Source organism: Melanostigma gelatinosum (genome assembly GCF_949748355.1).
Source record: "Melanostigma gelatinosum genome assembly, chromosome: 6".
Taxonomy (NCBI): domain Eukaryota; kingdom Metazoa; phylum Chordata; class Actinopteri; order Perciformes; family Zoarcidae; genus Melanostigma; species Melanostigma gelatinosum.
In genome coordinates, this window is record NC_136639.1 from 1,341,941 (window position 1) to 1,362,671 (window position 20,731).

General features: G+C 38.4%; 4 protein-coding genes across 5 annotated transcripts in view; all 4 read left to right on the forward strand.

The window, feature by feature from the left end:
• LOC306778717 (uncharacterized protein) overlaps positions 1-517 on the forward strand; it is a 2,362-nt gene extending 1,845 nt beyond the window's left edge. The window contains exon 3 of the mRNA XM_079270366.1: positions 177-517. Coding sequence (XP_079126492.1) covers positions 177-317 — 141 coding nt within the window. The 3' untranslated portion in view covers positions 318-517. The remainder of the gene's footprint in view (positions 1-176) is intronic.
• Positions 518-1,020: 503 nt separating this feature from the next.
• Positions 1,021-15,706, forward strand: LOC306778710 (serine/threonine-protein phosphatase 2A catalytic subunit beta isoform). The gene is made up of 8 exons (XM_079270358.1): positions 1,021-1,424; positions 3,168-3,206; positions 4,724-4,894; positions 12,300-12,473; positions 12,592-12,681; positions 13,349-13,510; positions 14,177-14,295; positions 14,993-15,706. The coding sequence occupies exons 1-8, from the start codon at positions 1,323-1,325 to the stop codon at positions 15,063-15,065; spliced, it is 930 nt and encodes a 309-aa protein (XP_079126484.1). The 5' UTR covers positions 1,021-1,322; the 3' UTR covers positions 15,066-15,706.
• Positions 15,707-16,434: 728 nt separating this feature from the next.
• shld3 (shieldin complex subunit 3) lies at positions 16,435-19,472 on the forward strand. Its single transcript, XM_079270361.1, has 3 exons — positions 16,435-16,520; positions 17,342-17,970; positions 18,990-19,472. Exons 2-3 carry the CDS (start codon positions 17,425-17,427, stop codon positions 19,194-19,196), a joined length of 753 nt encoding a protein of 250 aa, XP_079126487.1. The 5' UTR covers positions 16,435-16,520; positions 17,342-17,424; the 3' UTR covers positions 19,197-19,472.
• An 869-nt stretch (positions 19,473-20,341) lies between these two features.
• Positions 20,342-20,731, forward strand: part of LOC306778705 (phosphatidylinositol 3-kinase regulatory subunit alpha-like) — a 28,518-nt gene continuing 28,128 nt past the window's right edge. Inside the window, exon 1 of one of the 2 annotated variants that reach the window (XM_079270349.1) lies at positions 20,342-20,529. The gene's annotated coding sequence lies outside the window, so the exon portion shown is untranslated. The remainder of the gene's footprint in view (positions 20,530-20,731) is intronic. The other variant, XM_079270348.1, reaches the window with a different exon arrangement.

The following is a 20,731-nucleotide window of genomic DNA, read 5'->3' on the forward strand; positions in this document are numbered from 1 at the left end:
TGTTTCTATGTGTTTGTATTTCCTGGCTCATTCTGTGTGTGTGTGTGTGTGTGTGTGTGTGTGTGTGTGTGTGTGTGTGTGTGTGTGTGTGTGTGTGTGTGTGTGTGTGTGTGTGTGTGTGTGTGTGTGTGTGTGTGTGTGTGTGTGTGTGTGTGTGTGTGTGTGTCCGTCCTCAGAGCGAGTGCATCCTGAGCATCTCAGAGTTCCTCCGTCAGAACCCTCGAGCCTCTCAGGCCGTCATCAACGCCGAGGTGGAGAAGAGAGTTCTGGTGTTCGCCGCTCGAGTCAAAGCTCTGGAGACGGCTCCGGTATTCTGAATGAAGTTAGTCAGAGGACAGTGTGGGCTGGTTAACACACTTCATTTCATATGGAACTTCATTTCATATGGAACTGATTCAATGATTGTTTCAGGAAAAGGTTTATTTGTTATTCTGATGTTTAAACTCTGTTTGTGTCGTTGCCTGAAAGCTGTGTGTTGATCTGAACCCCTTCAAAATAAAAGCCTCTGTAAACACTGGACTCATTGTTATTATTGACTGTGTGAAGAGGAGCTGATATTCTCTATTTCTAGTATTTTGTCCACATACGGGGGGGGGGACAACATATTATAAACACTTCAACACAGTATAATACAATTCACATAGTTTGATCCCAAAGTACAGAACATACAAACATATACTACATACATTCATATTCTACCTTTAAAAACACACAATAGATATTTTATGATTCGAGAACTGAATAATTTACAAACAACTTTTAAGAAAAACAAACCATCAGTGATTCAAATCCAATTATTAAAACTTAATTAATACATTTTACAGACTTGTATTGGCAGTTTTGCGTGTTCATACTCATAATGTAATCATAATATCTTCATATAATTTAAAGTCGATAGTAATTTCCCCAGTAGTTCCCGGGTTGTCCACGCGGTGTCGCTGGTGCGCTCCTCACTACTCTGCCTCGCTGCTGAAATGCCCGGATGTTATTGTAAGCTAGCTCTTTTAGCATAATCGGCTAGCCGCTGCGACGCCGCTGCCTCTCACAGCTCCGGTCCGTCGCATCGGGGACATTCGACCCATTCGACTGATCGGCCGATAGAATCTAGTTTTTTTTAAGCGTTGGTAATTTATCATGATAGAAGTTTACTGAACGGCTCGTTGAAATCAACGATTTAGGTCTTATCGTTGATATTCCGACCGATTTTAGCGGGACTAGATCGGGTGAACAATACGACGAGCTAACGGCTAAAGGCTAACACAGCTAGCTTTGAGAGAGCTTGTTTTTTGAGCTAACACAGCTAGCATCTACAGCTAGCTGTCATGGAGGACAAATCCTTCACTAAAGAGTTAGACCAATGGATCGAACAGTTAAATGAGTGTAAGCAGCTCTCGGAAAACCAGGTCCGGACACTCTGCGAGAAGGTAAATCACCGGGTTTTATTATTTTATTACGGTTCAGTAATAAAGTAGGCCTCGTTTTTCAGTGTGTGGCCTTAGATTGGGTCGCGGCTCCGACTAATTCCTGGACTGGACCGTCACGGCAAGGCGGCCTTTTTTTTTGCCCCCGTTTTTTTCAAACCCAGTAATCTCGAGTTTATTACTGTTTTTGTTCTCTATAGCAGCTTAATTGTTTTCCACATATAACGTTACTACTGTCACAATGTGCACTTCTATTTGCATTAACTTTGCGCCAAATTTGAAGGTTTTACGGCAGAAACCGTCGTCTAAATTTAGCCAGGCCCGAAAATCTACATTTTTCTCCATCAATGCCAGCAAATAGACTGAGCCTATTTTACTGCCGGGTTTATGAACATGACTTCACTTTTACGCACAAGGTCGACACTCGACTACGGTTAAATGTAGGAGTTTTATGACATTGTATGTTAGTATTGTGATGTATAACTATATAATACGTGTGTTAATACGTGTATAAAGTTATGGTTTTTAGCACCGCGCCCTGTCGTTATCGATCAACCGTTTCATTGCATAAACCTGGGCACGCCTCTTTTCTGGGGTCACTTCTGGGTTGTGGCGTCATAAAAGCTTTTTTTAATACGTTTTTATATCGTCAAAACACATCAGAACATATACAATAATAATTTTAATATATTTAAATGGTATCTGCAGGTTCAGACATTATGGTTGTTGAGTTTAATGAGTGAAAGAATAATAAAAATACTTATTAAAGTTCAGTAAAGCGTTGGAAATGTCTGAGTTGTGTTTGGGTTAAGTGGAGAAGTTAATTAAACATATTTAAATTTAATATATTGTATTTAATATTTAGAAATTGAATCAGCTGAAATGTAATGTTATTTTAACCATGAAGTCTTAAAATTATTTAATTCATTAAATTTAGTGGAAAGTCAGTTAACTTTTAAAGCATGTTAAGGATGTTCAAGACAATGAATGTAACAGGCCTGCAAATATGTATTACTTTTATTATTCAAGGAAATGTCTAAATATAATATTAGTCATAAATTATCCTGCCAAAAGTGACGTTTTTAGTCGATTACTCGTTAAGTTAAACGACAATATTAAATTTTTCCCAGCTGTGATGATTTCTGATTATAAACTAAACAAATGTCACTATTTTATTACGTTATTATAGACAAACCAATGATGAAGATAATAGAAAATAATCTTTAGTTGCATCACTATTGTATTTAAAGATATATTGATGTATTACATCTTTTCAGTACCTTTTTCTTTTAATAAAGAGAGATCAATCATGTTATATTTAACATGTACAGCTCTTATAGAGCCTGTGTTGAATGTTAATTCAGTAATAACAGAAAAACAAGCTCTTTCTTCTAAAATGTGAGGATTTCCTGCTTTGTCTTTATTTATCATTTATATTCGATATCTGTGTTTTTGACTGTAGCTTAAACTAAAAAATGTTATTTGAAGACGTCACCTCCGACGGTGTTCCTTTTATTATTTAGACATTTTATAAACTAAACGATTGATGACAAACAAACTGTTTCCTGAACGCTTTGCTTTTCCTACCACTACGGTGTCCTGTGAGGTCACACAGCTTTCAGCGCCTCCAAATAACCTCCGGTCCGTCGTTGATGACACCGGTTACTGTTTGTGTGTCTGAAGACTTATTAAAGCATCTTAAAGGTCACAAACTGATTAAATAATCTGTGTTTGTTTCCTCTCCAGGCCAAGGAGATTCTGACCAAGGAGTCCAACGTTCAGGAGGTGAGATTTCCCACAATGCACCAGAAACATGTAAACCCCTACTGGTTTGTTTCCAGAGTGAGACGTTTCAGACGCTTCATCTCAATACAGAGCTGAAGGCTGGTGTTCCAACACGTAGACGTCTCGGAGGAACCAGTAACGCACTTTATAAATCTATCAGTTATTAGTCGATTATGTTATTGGATGTCACGTCATTTACATGTCAAACGAGCTAAAGTAGCTTCAGAAAATTAAACCGATTTACACATTTAGTCTCAAACTCATGTTTGAAGAAATGTTTCATAAGATGTACACGTTGTTCCCTGATGTGGTTCCCTGTGTTAGACGTGGTTCCCTGTATTACTGACGTGGTTCCCTGTTGTGCTGACGTGGTTCCCTGTTGTGCTGACGTGGTTCCCTGTTGTGCTGACGTGGTTCCCTGTGTTACTGATGTGGTTCCCTGTGTTACTGCCGTGGTTCCCTGTTGTACTGACGTGGTTCCCTGTGTCGCTGACGTTCCCTGTTGTACTGCTGTGGTTCCCTGTGTCACTGATGTGGTTCCCTGTGTCACTGATGTGGTTCCCTGTGTCACTGACGTGGTTCCCTGTGTCACTGACGTGGTTCCCTGTTGTACTGACGTGATTCCCTGTTGTACCGACGTGGTTCCCTGTTGTACTGCCGTGGTTCCCTGTTGTACTGCCGTGGTTCCCTGTGTCACTGACGTGATTCCCTGTTGTACCGCCGTGGTTCCCTGTTGTACCGCCGTGGTTCCCTGTTGTACTGCCGTGGTTCCCTGTGTTACTGACGTGGTTCCCTGTGTCACTGACGTGGTTCCCTGTGTCACTGACGTGGTTCCCTGTTGTACTGACGTGGTTCCCTGTTGTACTGACGTGGTTCCCTGTTGTACTGACGTGGTTCCCTGTTGTACTGACGTGGTTCCCTGTTGTACTGACGTGGTTCCCTGTTGTACTGACGTGGTTCCCTGTGTTACTGATGTGGTTCCCTGTGTTACTGATGTGGTTCCCTGTGTTACTGATGTGGTTCCCTGTGTTACTGATGTGGTTCCCTGCGTCACTGACGTGGTTCCCTGCGGTACTGACATGGTTCCCTGTTGTACTGACGTGGTTCCCTGTGTTACTGACGTGGTTCCCTGTGTTACTGACGTGGTTCCCTGTGTTGCTGACGAGGTTCCCTGTGTCGCTGACGTGGTTCCCTGCGTCGCTGACGTGGTTCCCTGCGGTACTGACGTGGTTCCCTGCGGTACTGACGTGGTTCCCTGCGTCGCTGACGTGGTTCCCTGTTGTACTGACGTGGTTCCCTGCGGTACTGACGTGGTTCCCTGCGTCGCTGACGTGGTTCCCTGCGGTACTGACGTGGTTCCCTGCGTCGCTGACGTGGTTCCCTGTTGTACTGACGTGGTTCCCTGTTGTACTGATGTGGTTCCCTGTTGTACTGACGTGGTTCCCTGTGTCGCTGACGTGGTTCCCTGCGTCGCTGACGTGGTTCCCTGCGTCGCTGACGTGGTTTCTTGGTCTCAGGTGCGATGCCCGGTGACGGTGTGCGGAGACGTTCACGGTCAGTTCCACGACCTGATGGAGCTGTTCAAGATCGGAGGGAAGTCTCCCGACACCAACTACCTGTTCATGGGCGACTACGTGGACCGAGGCTACTACTCTGTGGAGACGGTCACGCTGCTCGTCACACTAAAGGTAAAACATGCGTATATATTTATATATTTAGATTTATTTAGGGCTGGGCAGGTTTTTATTATTACTAAGCCAGCTGGTTTCAGCTGGTTCTCTGTGGTTTCTATCGGCTCTATTTCTATTCAGTTAAAACAGCACATCACAGATCAGCAGTGTAAACACACACACATTAATAAACTCACGTTTCACAACATGTCGTCTCTCTGGCGATGGTCTAAAGCTGGGAAAGGTCACCGTTTGACAGCTGACGACCACGTTGTCCCGCCCCTTGTTGCTAGGTAGGGGTGAACAAAAGTACATGTACTCAAGTACAAATTTGAGGTACTTGTACCTCACTCATGTATTTGTCTTTTCTGCTATTTTGTACTTCCACAACCTCGAGGTAAATATCTTTGCTGCTCTACATATTCTGACAGGTTTAGTTACTTCGCAGATTGAGATAATCATAAACTAATAGAAACGTATAACTTATTGTGATATTTTATTTGAGGTGTGCTGAGTCATCAGCTGTGATTGACAGCGCTCAACTTCATTCAGACAACATGAAGCTTTCTTACATCTGATGGATGAACAGACGACTTCCTGTTCCTCTGAAACACGAGTGAACAAAGTGAATCCTCATCATTGACGATGAAGGCAGAGCTGCAGCTAACATCTATTTGTGCTTTACTAACATCTATTTATGCTTTACTAACATCTATTTATGCTTTACTAACATCTATTTATGCTTTACTAACATCTATTTATGCTTTACGAACATCTATTTGTGCTTTACGAACATCTATTTATGCTTTACTAACATCTATTTGTGCTTTACTAACATCTATTTATGCTTTACGAACATCTATTTGTGCTTTACTAACATCTATTTGTGCTTTACTAACATCTATTTGTGCTTTACTAACATCTATTTATGCTTTACTAACATCTATTTATGCTTTACTAACATCTATTTGTGCTTTACTAACATCTATTTGTGCTTTACTAACATCTATTTGTGCTTTACGAACATCTATTTGTGCTTTACGAACATCTATTTATGCTTTACTAACATCTATTTGTGCTTTACTAACATCTATTTGTGCTTTACTAACATCTATTTGTGCTTTACGAACATCTATTTGTGCTTTACGAACATCTATTTATGCTTTACGAACATCTATTTATGCTTTACTAACATCTATTTATGCTTTACGAACATCTATTTATGCTTTACGAACATCTATTTATGCTTTACGAACATCTATTTATGCTTTACGAACATCTATTTATGCTTTACGAACATCTATTTATGCTTTACGAACATCTATTTATGCTTTACGAACATCTATTTATGCTTTACGAACATCTATTTATGCTTTACTAACATCTATTTATGCTTTACTAACATCTATTTATGCTTTACTAACATCTATTTGTGCTTTACTAACATCTATTTGTGCTTTACGAACATCTATTTGTGCTTTACGAACATCTATTTGTGCTTTACTAACATCTATTTATGCTTTACTAACATCTATTTATGCTTTACTAACATCTATTTGTGCTTTACTAACATCTATTTGTGCTTTACTAACATCTATTTGTGCTTTACGAACATCTATTTGTGCTTTACGAACATCTATTTGTGCTTTACGAACATCTATTTGTGCTTTACTAACATCTATTTGTGCTTTACTAACATCTATTTGTGCTTTACTAACATCTATTTGTGCTTTACGAACATCTATTTGTGCTTTACGAACATCTATTTGTGCTTTACTAACATCTATTTGTGCTTTACGAACATCTATTTGTGCTTTACGAACATCTATTTATGCTTTACGAACATCTATTTGTGCTTTACTAACATCTATTTGTGCTTTACGAACATCTATTTGTGCTTTACGAACATCTATTTGTGCTTTACGAACATCTATTTGTGCTTTACGAACATCTATTTGCGCTTTACGAACATCTATTTGCGCTTTACGAACATCTATTTGCGCTTTACGAACATCTATTTGCGCTTTACGAACATCTATTTGCGCTTTACGAACATCTATTTGCGCTTTACGAACATCTATTTGCGCTTTACTAACATCTATTTGCGCTTTACTAACATCTATTTGCGCTTTACTAACATCTATTTATGCTTTACTAACATCTATTTGTGCTTTACTAACATCTATTTATGCTTTATTTATGCTTTACTAACATCTATTTGTGCTTTACTAACATCTATTTATGCTTTACTAACATCTATTTGTGCTTTACTAACATCTATTTGTGCTTTACTAACATCTATTTGTGCTTTACTAACATCTATTTATGCTTTACTAACATCTATTTATGCTTTACTAACATCTATTTGTGCTTTACTAACATCTATTTATGCTTTATTTATGCTTTACTAACATCTATTTGTGCTTTACTAACATCTATTTGTGCTTTACTAACATCTATTTATGCTTTACTAACATCTATTTATGCTTTACTAACATCTATTTATGCTTTACTAACATCTATTTATGCTTTACTAACATCTATTTGTGCTTTACTAACATCTATTTGTGCTTTACGAACATCTATTTGTGCTTTACGAACATCTATTTGTGCTTTACTAACATCTATTTGTGCTTTACTAACATCTATTTGTGCTTTACGAACATCTATTTGTGCTTTACTAACATCTATTTATGCTTTACTAACATCTATTTGTGCTTTACTAACATCTATTTATGCTTTACTAACATCTATTTATGCTTTACTAACATCTATTTATGCTTTACTAACATCTATTTATGCTTTACTAACATCTATTTGTGCTTTACTAACATCTATTTGTGCTTTACTAACATCTATTTATGCTTTACTAACATCTATTTATGCTTTACTAACATCTATTTGTGCTTTACTAACATCTATTTGTGCTTTACTAACATCTATTTGTGCTTTACGAACATCTATTTGTGCTTTACGAACATCTATTTATGCTTTACTAACATCTATTTGTGCTTTACGAACATCTATTTGTGCTTTACGAACATCTATTTATGCTTTACGAACATCTATTTATGCTTTACTAACATCTATTTATGCTTTACGAACATCTATTTATGCTTTACGAACATCTATTTATGCTTTACGAACATCTATTTATGCTTTACGAACATCTATTTATGCTTTACGAACATCTATTTATGCTTTACGAACATCTATTTATGCTTTACGAACATCTATTTATGCTTTACGAACATCTATTTATGCTTTACTAACATCTATTTATGCTTTACTAACATCTATTTATGCTTTACTAACATCTATTTGTGCTTTACTAACATCTATTTGTGCTTTACGAACATCTATTTGTGCTTTACGAACATCTATTTGTGCTTTACTAACATCTATTTATGCTTTACTAACATCTATTTATGCTTTACTAACATCTATTTGTGCTTTACTAACATCTATTTGTGCTTTACTAACATCTATTTGTGCTTTACGAACATCTATTTGTGCTTTACGAACATCTATTTGTGCTTTACGAACATCTATTTGTGCTTTACTAACATCTATTTGTGCTTTACTAACATCTATTTGTGCTTTACTAACATCTATTTGTGCTTTACGAACATCTATTTGTGCTTTACGAACATCTATTTGTGCTTTACTAACATCTATTTGTGCTTTACGAACATCTATTTGTGCTTTACGAACATCTATTTGTGCTTTACGAACATCTATTTGTGCTTTACTAACATCTATTTGTGCTTTACGAACATCTATTTGTGCTTTACGAACATCTATTTGTGCTTTACGAACATCTATTTGCGCTTTACGAACATCTATTTGCGCTTTACGAACATCTATTTGCGCTTTACGAACATCTATTTGCGCTTTACGAACATCTATTTGCGCTTTACGAACATCTATTTGCGCTTTACGAACATCTATTTGCGCTTTACTAACATCTATTTGCGCTTTACTAACATCTATTTGCGCTTTACTAACATCTATTTATGCTTTACTAACATCTATTTGTGCTTTACTAACATCTATTTATGCTTTATTTATGCTTTACTAACATCTATTTGTGCTTTACTAACATCTATTTATGCTTTACTAACATCTATTTGTGCTTTACTAACATCTATTTGTGCTTTACTAACATCTATTTGTGCTTTACTAACATCTATTTATGCTTTACTAACATCTATTTGTGCTTTACTAACATCTATTTGTGCTTTACTAACATCTATTTATGCTTTATTTATGCTTTACTAACATCTATTTGTGCTTTACTAACATCTATTTGTGCTTTACTAACATCTATTTATGCTTTATTTATGCTTTACTAACATCTATTTGTGCTTTACTAACATCTATTTGTGCTTTACTAACATCTATTTATGCTTTACTAACATCTATTTATGCTTTACTAACATCTATTTATGCTTTACTAACATCTATTTATGCTTTACTAACATCTATTTGTGCTTTACTAACATCTATTTGTGCTTTACTAACATCTATTTATGCTTTATTTATGCTTTACTAACATCTATTTGTGCTTTACTAACATCTATTTGTGCTTTACTAACATCTATTTATGCTTTATTTATGCTTTACTAACATCTATTTGTGCTTTACTAACATCTATTTGTGCTTTACTAACATCTATTTATGCTTTACTAACATCTATTTATGCTTTACTAACATCTATTTATGCTTTACTAACATCTATTTATGCTTTACTAACATCTATTTGTGCTTTACTAACATCTATTTGTGCTTTACGAACATCTATTTGTGCTTTACGAACATCTATTTGTGCTTTACTAACATCTATTTGTGCTTTACTAACATCTATTTGTGCTTTACGAACATCTATTTGTGCTTTACTAACATCTATTTATGCTTTACTAACATCTATTTGTGCTTTACTAACATCTATTTATGCTTTACTAACATCTATTTATGCTTTACTAACATCTATTTATGCTTTACTAACATCTATTTATGCTTTACTAACATCTATTTGTGCTTTACTAACATCTATTTGTGCTTTACGAACATCTATTTGTGCTTTACTAACATCTATTTATGCTTTACTAACATCTATTTGTGCTTTACTAACATCTATTTATGCTTTACTAACATCTATTTATGCTTTACTAACATCTATTTGTGCTTTACTAACATCTATTTGTGCTTTACTAACATCTATTTGTGCTTTACGAACATCTATTTGTGCTTTACGAACATCTATTTGTGCTTTACGAACATCTATTTGTGCTTTACGAACATCTATTTATGCTTTACTAACATCTATTTATGCTTTACGAACATCTATTTATGCTTTACGAACATCTATTTATGCTTTACGAACATCTATTTATGCTTTACGAACATCTATTTATGCTTTACGAACATCTATTTATGCTTTACGAACATCTATTTATGCTTTACGAACATCTATTTATGCTTTACGAACATCTATTTATGCTTTACGAACATCTATTTATGCTTTACTAACATCTATTTATGCTTTACTAACATCTATTTATGCTTTACTAACATCTATTTGTGCTTTACGAACATCTATTTGTGCTTTACGAACATCTATTTGTGCTTTACGAACATCTATTTGTGCTTTACTAACATCTATTTATGCTTTACTAACATCTATTTGTGCTTTACTAACATCTATTTGTGCTTTACTAACATCTATTTGTGCTTTACGAACATCTATTTGTGCTTTACGAACATCTATTTGTGCTTTACGAACATCTATTTGTGCTTTACTAACATCTATTTGTGCTTTACTAACATCTATTTGTGCTTTACTAACATCTATTTGTGCTTTACGAACATCTATTTGTGCTTTACGAACATCTATTTGTGCTTTACTAACATCTATTTGTGCTTTACGAACATCTATTTGTGCTTTACGAACATCTATTTGTGCTTTACGAACATCTATTTGTGCTTTACGAACATCTATTTGTGCTTTACGAACATCTATTTGTGCTTTACGAACATCTATTTGCGCTTTACGAACATCTATTTGCGCTTTACGAACATCTATTTGCGCTTTACGAACATCTATTTGCGCTTTACGAACATCTATTTGCGCTTTACGAACATCTATTTGCGCTTTACGAACATCTATTTGCGCTTTACGAACATCTATTTGCGCTTTACGAACATCTATTTGCGCTTTACGAACATCTATTTGCGCTTTACGAACATCTATTTGCGCTTTACGAACATCTATTTGCGCTTTACGAACATCTATTTGCGCTTTACTAACATCTATTTGCGCTTTACTAACATCTATTTGCGCTTTACTAACATCTATTTATGCTTTACTAACATCTATTTGTGCTTTACTAACATCTATTTGTGCTTTACTAACATCTATTTGTGCTTTACTAACATCTATTTGTGCTTTACTAACATCTATTTATGCTTTACTAACATCTATTTATGCTTTACTAACATCTATTTATGCTTTACTAACATCTATTTGTGCTTTACTAACATCTATTTATGCTTTACTAACATCTATTTATGCTTTACTAACATCTATTCATGCTTTACTAACATCTATTTGTGCTTTACTAACATCTATTTATGCTTTATTTATGCTTTACTAACATCTATTTGTGCTTTACTAACATCTATTTATGCTTTACTAACATCTATTTATGCTTTACTAACATCTATTTGTGCTTTACTAACATCTATTTATGCTTTATTTATGCTTTACTAACATCTATTTGTGCTTTACTAACATCTATTTATGCTTTACTAACATCTATTTGTGCTTTACTAACATCTATTTATGCTTTACTAACATCTATTTGTGCTTTACTAACATCTATTTATGCTTTACTAACATCTATTTATGCTTTACTAACATCTATTTGTGCTTTACTAACATCTATTTATGCTTTATTTATGCTTTACTAACATCTATTTGTGCTTTACTAACATCTATTTATGCTTTACTAACATCTATTTGTGCTTTACTAACATCTATTTATGCTTTACTAACATCTATTTATGCTTTACTAACATCTATTTATGCTTTACTAACATCTATTTGTGCTTTACTAACATCTATTTGTGCTTTACTAACATCTATTTATGCTTTACGAACATCTATTTGTGCTTTACTAACATCTATTTATCCCAAAGCAGTCCGAGATACTTCATCCTGTTCAGGCTTCATGATCAGCTGGATATGAAGCTTCAGTTTGTCTGGGTGACCTCTCACCTCGTCACAGAGCGTTGTACTTTGAGTAAACGGTCAAAGGAGCGTTTCCATTTGTAAATATCAAGCGGAGCAGAACCTCTGCTTTCCTTCAAGAGAGACGTTGGAACATGTTCTAATGAGGAAGTGTTGTTATTTGTTGTTCAGGTTCGTTTCCAGGAGCGAATCACCATCCTGCGAGGGAACCACGAGTCGCGGCAGATCACGCAGGTCTACGGCTTCTACGACGAGTGTCTGAGGAAGTACGGCAACGCCAACGTGTGGAAGTACTTCACCGACCTGTTCGACTACCTGCCCCTCACCGCGCTGGTGGACGGACAGGTAACCGGGGGGGGGGGGTGAGGAGACGCTGCAGAGACCGCACGACGTCATCGTTGTGTCAAAATAAAAGTCTCCACTCAGTGGATTGTAAAGCTTTTATTTTGTGTTTTTGTTTCAGATCTTTTGTCTCCACGGAGGTTTGTCTCCTTCCATCGACACTCTGGATCACATACGAGCTCTGGACCGCCTGCAGGAAGTCCCACATGAGGTGCACACACACAGACAGACACACACACAGACACAGACACAGACACACACACAGACACACACACACAGACACACAGACACACACAGACACAGATACACACACAGACACAGACATACACACACACACAGGGTGTGTTGAGATGGAGTATTTGTTGGGGACTATTTTCAGCGGCGGATGAATGCACGTGTCGTGCTCTATTGAGTGTGTGTGTGTGACTGAGCCAGAATAAACTACAGTGTGATGATGATGATGATGAAGAAACATCCTGGTTTCCATTCATATATTTATCTGCATATTAGAAAAGCTGTAAGAAAACAGCAGAATTCTCCTCGTGGATTCTGGTAAATTGTGACGTCGTGAACGTTCAACTCATATGACTGATCAGCTGATCTTCTCTGACATCCCATAATAAGCTGGTCTTGGTCTCCAGACGTGACTCCTACCAGCTGACATGAGAGAACTATGACTTAAGTCTTCTCTGCTCCATGAATCGATGATGACCCATGTTCTGGTTCTGGTTCTTTTGAGGTTATCGAGGGAACTTCAGGGTCCCATGTGTGACCTGCTGTGGTCTCTAGTACTGACTCTGCTTCTGGTTCTGTTTCAGGGTCCCATGTGTGACCTGCTGTGGTCTCTAGTACTGACTCTGGTTCTGGTTCTGTTTCAGGGTCCCATGTGTGACCTGCTGTGGTCTGACCCAGATGACCGTGGTGGGTGGGGTATCTCTCCTCGAGGAGCCGGCTACACCTTCGGTCAGGACATCTCAGAGACCTTCAACCACGCCAACGGACTCACTCTGGTGTCCCGGGCCCATCAGCTGGTCATGGAGGTGAGACACACACACACACACACACACACAAACACCTGCAGTCATAATTCATCTCTAATATCTTTTTTATATTGACGTGAAAACGTCTCCTTCAAACTACTGGATTTATTCTAGTTCATCACCAAAACTACATTTTACAGACGACATGTGAACACATCATGATAACGTTACAATGAACCTTCAGCCAGTACTCATGTTCACTGAGCAGAGCCTGAAGGCATCATAGTGTAGCTGAAGTGAACCTCTGTGTGACTGTTGTTTAGCTCACCGGATGCTAACGCTAACTAGCTCTCCTGGTGATTTCCACACTGACTTGTTGTTCACGGCGACGCTTCATCAGGTTTACTGTTCCAGACGTTTCCTGTGGAAAGAACAAGTTCACGTTTTTACCAAAGTGTGTTCTTCAGACGTCACTGACTGAAGTGTGAGCTGCTGATTCTCTTGTTAGTGATGGTTTGTATTTAAATAAAGGTCAGCGAGGCTGTGAGGGATCATATATTAGTGGTGTGTGCCGGCCCTTAAGGGAAGAAGTTCAACAGTCAACACTTCAGCATCTTGTTATAAAGGAACAGCCTCATCTTGGGAATCATTTCCTAAATGTGTGGTTTTAAACTGAGTGAGGATCAGCTCTGGAGCTAACGGGTGACGTGTGTTCGGTTCCTTCAGGGCTACAACTGGGGCCACGATAAGAACGTGGTGACCATCTTTAGTGCTCCCAACTACTGCTACCGCTGTGGAAACCAGGCGGCCATCATGGAGCTGGACGACACTCTGAAATACTCTTTGTAAGTGGAACTCGCTTCCTCTTCGTCTCACTGTATCGAGAGCTTCATCGTCTGTGAAAGGTCTCCGCATGTTTCACAACGTTCACCTAAAGGTCTGCAGGAGTTCAAGGTTTAGTGAAGTTCAGATTGTTATTGTCTGTTATTAACAGAGATGCGTTTGTATTTAGACTGAACTTTGATTTTTATATCGTCAGTGTTCCCGTTAATCATTGTTTTGTCTAGACTCTTATTATGAAAAGACTGAAACATGTCGCCAGTTTAGACTGAAGAAAGTAAAGTTACATTTCACAGAAACAGAACATGTTGTGCACCATGTGTGGAATACTCTCCAGCTAATGTAATATGTCTCGGGCTTTTATTATGAAAGGTAAGAACGGAAGCGGTGGATCTTTGTTCATGTTGAAAGGATTAATAAAGTTGGTTGGTTCAGACTTCAGACCCTCCATGTTGTCACTATAGAGTTAGTTTTAACTCGTCCTGATTGGTTGATGCTTATAACGTGTTTATGTGTAAATATAACGAGTCAAACACTCATTTAGTTGAATGTACTTTACTGTTTACGGTGATTCTTCTTCACACGGATGATTGATTTTTAGTTTTTGATGGTTTTACAAACGTCTGTACCGGAATATGAATGGATTTAAATGTTCCAGTGATGTCATCAGTAACGTAAAAACCTTTTGTCCCGCCTCCTCAGCCTTCAGTTTGACCCCGCCCCCCGCCGCGGAGAGCCCCACGTGACCAGACGCACTCCTGACTACTTCCTGTGAATGTCCCAAAAAAAAGCCATCCCTGTCAATCATCCACGAAGCCCCGCCCCATCCCCTCCCCCCCTCTCATCTTGGATGGAAAGAAGATGTTAATAATAATAATATTATTACTGTAAACCAGGAGAATAGAAACAACACGATTGGCTGATGAACCGAGATTTTAACAAAGAACCCTAAAGCCCCCCCCCCCCCTACTTGTTTTCAATATGCTGTCATTAACGCTGTGCTTCTGGGGAAAAACAACTATGTTCTGTTTTCATTTTGTTTTTTTGTTTATTACATGTTTGAAAAACGAGATAATAAAACTACCAACGTGGACCAAATGTGCCATATTCTGATCCTTTACGACATGTTTCTTTATTTAGACTATAACTCCTCCCACCTGATGACATCATCACCAACACACACCACACTTCTTCATGGCATATGTGCTTTTTTTTCTTTTTTATTTTTTTTCTGTTGCGAGAATAATTTTAACAACAAAAGGAGAGAAAAATAAAAACCAGGAAAAAGAAGAGTTTGCTTGAAGTAGTACGGCTGTGAGTTTGTAGCCGGTGGTCATCTCAGCAAGTATATTACTGTAATTTGAATAAAAGACAAACGGACGTATGAAATAAAAATGTCCTGTTGACAAACTACTGCAGCGCGTCTGTCTTTATTCACTGCATCAGCGCTTCAGTCATCGGGTTAAATACTACGGAACTTGGTTTGTCTTCAGAATGTTGTGCTTTTTATTTTGAAGTCTTCTGAAAGACTTTAGTTGTTAAGAGACTTTAATTATTCATCATTTAAAAACCTTGTTTGATTTAAACAACTTGAACCATTAGTTGAAGCGTTTGTAGAGACGTTCTGTTTGTAAATAAAAAACTAAGCTAGTACTATAATATATACCAGTACTATAATATATACTAGTACTATAATAGTAGAGTAATGGACTGAAGTACTATTTTATTTCTTGCTGCTTTCATAAGTTAATAGTTCAACTACAACAGTTAAATCCTGCTTTTACATTCATGCAGAGTAATAATACTCTGATAGACAATATGATGGTCACAGTTATAATACTTTTACTGTGGTATTAATATTTTTATTTAAAGTAAATTATATTTTCCCAAATCTGACTAATAAATATTCTTTATAAACAATATTTGTTTCTGGTTTGGTATCTAGTTGAACGACATTATAGTAAATATAACAAATTTAATTATGGCTGAAAAAAATTTCAAATCAATTTAACCTTAAAATATGTTTACGGTGGAAATAAAGAAAGAAATAAAGCGCTGTGACGCTCAGTCAGTCTGTCCGTTACTTCAGTTCAACTCTCGCGAGACTTCCCAGGACGAGCCCGTAACACAAACCGTGTTAGCATGTTAGCCTAGCATCGCCAGACCGGAACTTTAACTCCTTGTTGGCTGTTTTTAAAAAGCAGACGGACCTCAGTCCTCTGATTTAAAGGTTAGTGTTGAGTGTTGTTGGACTGTAGGAGAGGTTGTTACCTGTAAGTTACCTGTTGGACACCTGCGCCGCCATGTTTTATAGCTAGCTCGTTAGCTTTGTTCGGCTAACAGACAGACGGCCGCTAGCGTCACAAGCTACAAACGTTAGCTTCCACAAGCTACAAACGTTAGCTTCCACAAGCTACAAACGTTAGCTTCCACAAGCTACAAACGTTAGCTTCCACGTTACGTTTGATATGATTCACTTGAAGTTGATCTCTTTACGCCGTTTGTTGTACTTTTAGCTGGTTCAGTGGTTCTTTTGATGTTTTTAATTGAGCTTCTCATCACTATGACCTAAAAAAGGAAAATAAAGACTTCAGGAAATAATTCCTCCGAAAATCACTCAGGTCTTTGAGGCAGCAGATCATTTTATAATTAAAATATATATATATATATATAATATATATATATATATATATATATATATTATATATATATATATATTATATATATTATAATAGCATTAAGATGATTTGGGGTAAAAGTCTTGAGTACGTTTGATGAAGAATCATGAGGAATAGATCAGATATAACGCTTCATAGATATTATTACACCATAAAGACTAAGTGGGTCTAATTACAGACAGTCTATGAATGTTATGTTCTGGATGAATGGATGAATGTGAAGGACTAGTGATGTGTCGATATAAGACTTCATCGTGGAGTTATTATCATGATAGAGAGATACTTTACATGTTTTAGTAGAAACCCAAAATACGGAGACGTAAATAAAGAACCTTAATGTGTGCCCTTTAACGGAGTGTTCTGTAACCTATAGCGTAACCAGGGTTCTACGTCGAGCTGAAGGGACCTCACGAGGAGGAAGATGCTGAGGAGGAAGAGGAGGGTCCTCTGATCTGCATGGAGGATGTGGTTCTGCACTACCAGCCCGGATCAGCTGCTGGTCTCAGCTGCCTGTTAGAGAGGACCGAGAGGCTCCTGGAGTCTTTCCCCTGCAGGACTCCTCCGGTCTTCAGGCCCTGGTTCTCTGTAGATCGCCACCCGCCCATCAGACCGGCCAGACCGCCTCCCGTCATCACCGGCCCGGCTGGTTTAAACCAGCTTCGGGAACCAGAAGTTCACGGTCTTCTTGTTGTTTCTGAGAGTCGTCATCGCCAACCACCGCCTGAGAATCCTCCAGAACCTGAAGAGGCCGCCTGCGTCTCAGAAACACCGAAGCACCTCCTCCCAGAGACGGAGGTCACGGGACACAAAGATGGCTCCTCCGTCACGGACTCACCGCTCAAACGCTCGTGGAGCGTCTTCACTCAGAGACGAGGTCTGCAGAGAGTGTCCATGTCCGGACGGTTCCGTCACGTGGTCTCGGTCCACAGGCTGCACCTCCACCAGAGGGCCAAGTGGGTGATCGGTCAGCACAACTGTGGGGGGGGCAGAGACATCGAGCAGGTCTGTGGATCAGATAGCAGCTCTACGAGGCTGTTTACTATTATTGTTATTGTTATTATTATTATTACAACCATTAGGCTACAACCAGGAGACAACCTCCGGCTCTTTAAAGTGAAGTCAAAGCGTCACGTGTTAAAGCTGCATTCTCTCTAGTGTCCACCAGGGGGCGACTCCTCTGGTTGTATAGAAGTCTATAGAAAATGACTCTACTTCTCTCTTGATTTATTACCTCAGTAAACATTGTAAACATGAGTTTATGTCTCAATCTCTAGTTTCAAGTATTCTTCAATACAGCATGATGTTCATTTCGTACATATGTACCACAGGAAGTTAATCTTCTGTCAAAATAACTTCACAACACTGCTGAACAGTTTAAAGTTTGATATTACACATTAATGGTTTGCCCAAATATTACAAAGTATTCTGTATCTGCCGCTCTAAAGTATAATTTAAATGAATTCCATACAGGCCTCAGTACCTGCTTCAAATAACATGATGTTATGTGTAAATATGAAATGCTAGAACAGGAATAAATGGACAGATATTGCTCTCTGTTCCTGCTTTAAGGCCGTCTTAAAGGTCCAGTGTGTAGTTGTAAATCCACTGTAACTGCTTCTGGATATTTTTGCTGGAAAAAGGGGTTAAATTTAGCACCAAATATCTGCACGTTACCTCATTTAAATATGTGAAGAGATCCCAGCTGTTTGCTCTTCAGCTCGGTTGAAGGAGCATTTCACCTTCGAGCTCCTGTTCGTCTTGTATGTGCAGACTGAGATCACCAAGTCTGCACTGGAAGCTTCTCATGTGAGAATTTGATGCTGATTTTATAGAATACATGAAAGTAAACTGAATATTTCTGGCTTTTGGACAGTTTAGCTACAAGTGGACGTACAAAATGTACATTTGCCTCATTTGAATGGATTTAGTTGTTTTTTTGTAGCTGATAAATCAAAGTTATTCTCTTCGTCTCTTGTTTCATCCTCGTCCCTCTTCCTCACCTGCCCCCCCCCCCCCTACAGGTGTGGTGTTCTCTGAGCCGGTGCGTCCGGAGCTCCGGTCCTCCGCCGCCGTGTAACGCCAACATCCGGCGTGAGCGCCTGGAGATCTGGGTGTTCTGTGACGTGGTCCTCTCGGAGCAGGTGGGGCGTTACCTGAAGGCGGCGCTGCGGCTGTCGGGGGGGATCGACCTGTCGGTTCACGGGCGAGGAAGCGTCTTCAGCATGTAGACGAGCTTCAAACCGCTCTCTTGACTATTCACCGGGTACTAGGGCTGGGCGGTATGACTACCGGTTTCACGGTATATCACGGGATTGGTTTCTGGTTCTTTGTTTCTCTGAACTGTGACGGTAGAGAAGTACGTGAGTACTGTCCCTTTAACATCACAGCGCGGTGTTTACAGGATGGAGCATCTTAACATCAGCAGCAATTCAGCATTCGTTCAGTATTTGCTGAATATGAAACACAGAACTCCATTACTATTGGGCGGGGGGGGGATTCAACCCGCAAACACGGTTCTGTCTCTTTATGCCAAAGACCAGTCTGTTTTTGTAGATTCATGAATTTGAGGACCGATCTCATGATTGTATATTTTTATGTGTAAATATATTTTCTCTCCACTCACTGATGTAAATAAAGCTTTGATGTTTTGAATGAACTGTCTGGTGATGGATGTGCAGCCCTGCATGTGATGTGCAGTGTGTTCTGAAAAAGCCACAGCAGCAGTCACATGATACACACACACACACACCCACACACACTGTGCTGCTTGTGTAAGACCTGAATAAATGAGGGCAGTGTGAATACAGTACACCCCCATCCCGCTCACACACACACACACACTCTGTTGCTATGGTCCCGTCTTGACAGCAGCGCGCACTGCATTGAAATCTAGGCCACCGGATGTGACGTTGTGCCCAGCCTCCTTTTTTCCAGCTGTAATCGGTTTAAATCTCTTAAATCCTGTTTGTGGTGTTTTAACGCGAAGTTAAGAGAAAATAAGGAAATCATCTTAAGATTTTAAAACTCTTTTCTTTGAATAATGCCCATTATTTTTGTCGCTGCTGCTGTAAAACGCATTAATGTTGCAAACACATGTTCGCCGGAGCCATTTTATTTTGAAAGCCATCCGGAACGTGTCAATTCTGCTCGCTGTCATCTTATATAACGTATTTTAGCGAGTTAAATATGTCGTAAAGTAGACTAAGGCAAAAGCAGTTATTATAATTTGAATATGAATTTCAACAGATCAGATGTTTACTCAAAGTGACTCTTCATTTGAAGTTTATTTTGTATTTTAATACTATAAACCCCGTTTTATTTTGAAGGTCCGTACCGGAAGTGGTTAAATGCATTGACGCTAACTTGACGTCAGGCTACCTGCTAAAGATTCAGACGGCTGAAGCACGAGAGTCTTTCTTTCGTCAAATAATCGATCAAACATTTGGAATATTTCCCGTTTTTGGGGGAACCTGGACGTCGTGTCGTCTCCTCTTCGATCCAAAATGGCGTCCGCTGTTTGCGCCGCTGGAAGTTTTAATCGGTGAAAAAAAAAAAAGGTTTGTGGCGACTGACACGAAGCTAAGCTAAGCTAAGCTAACACTGGCATCTATGGTCGTTTCCGGTTTCCTGCTTAAACGAAGGTCCCTTTAATAAACAGCGTGTTTAGTGTGAATGTTTGTTTATATGTGTAAAATATGAATATTCTGAAAAACATAATTGTGTTGTACGTTAAACACGTTATATTCATCTGTTCGGCTTCATT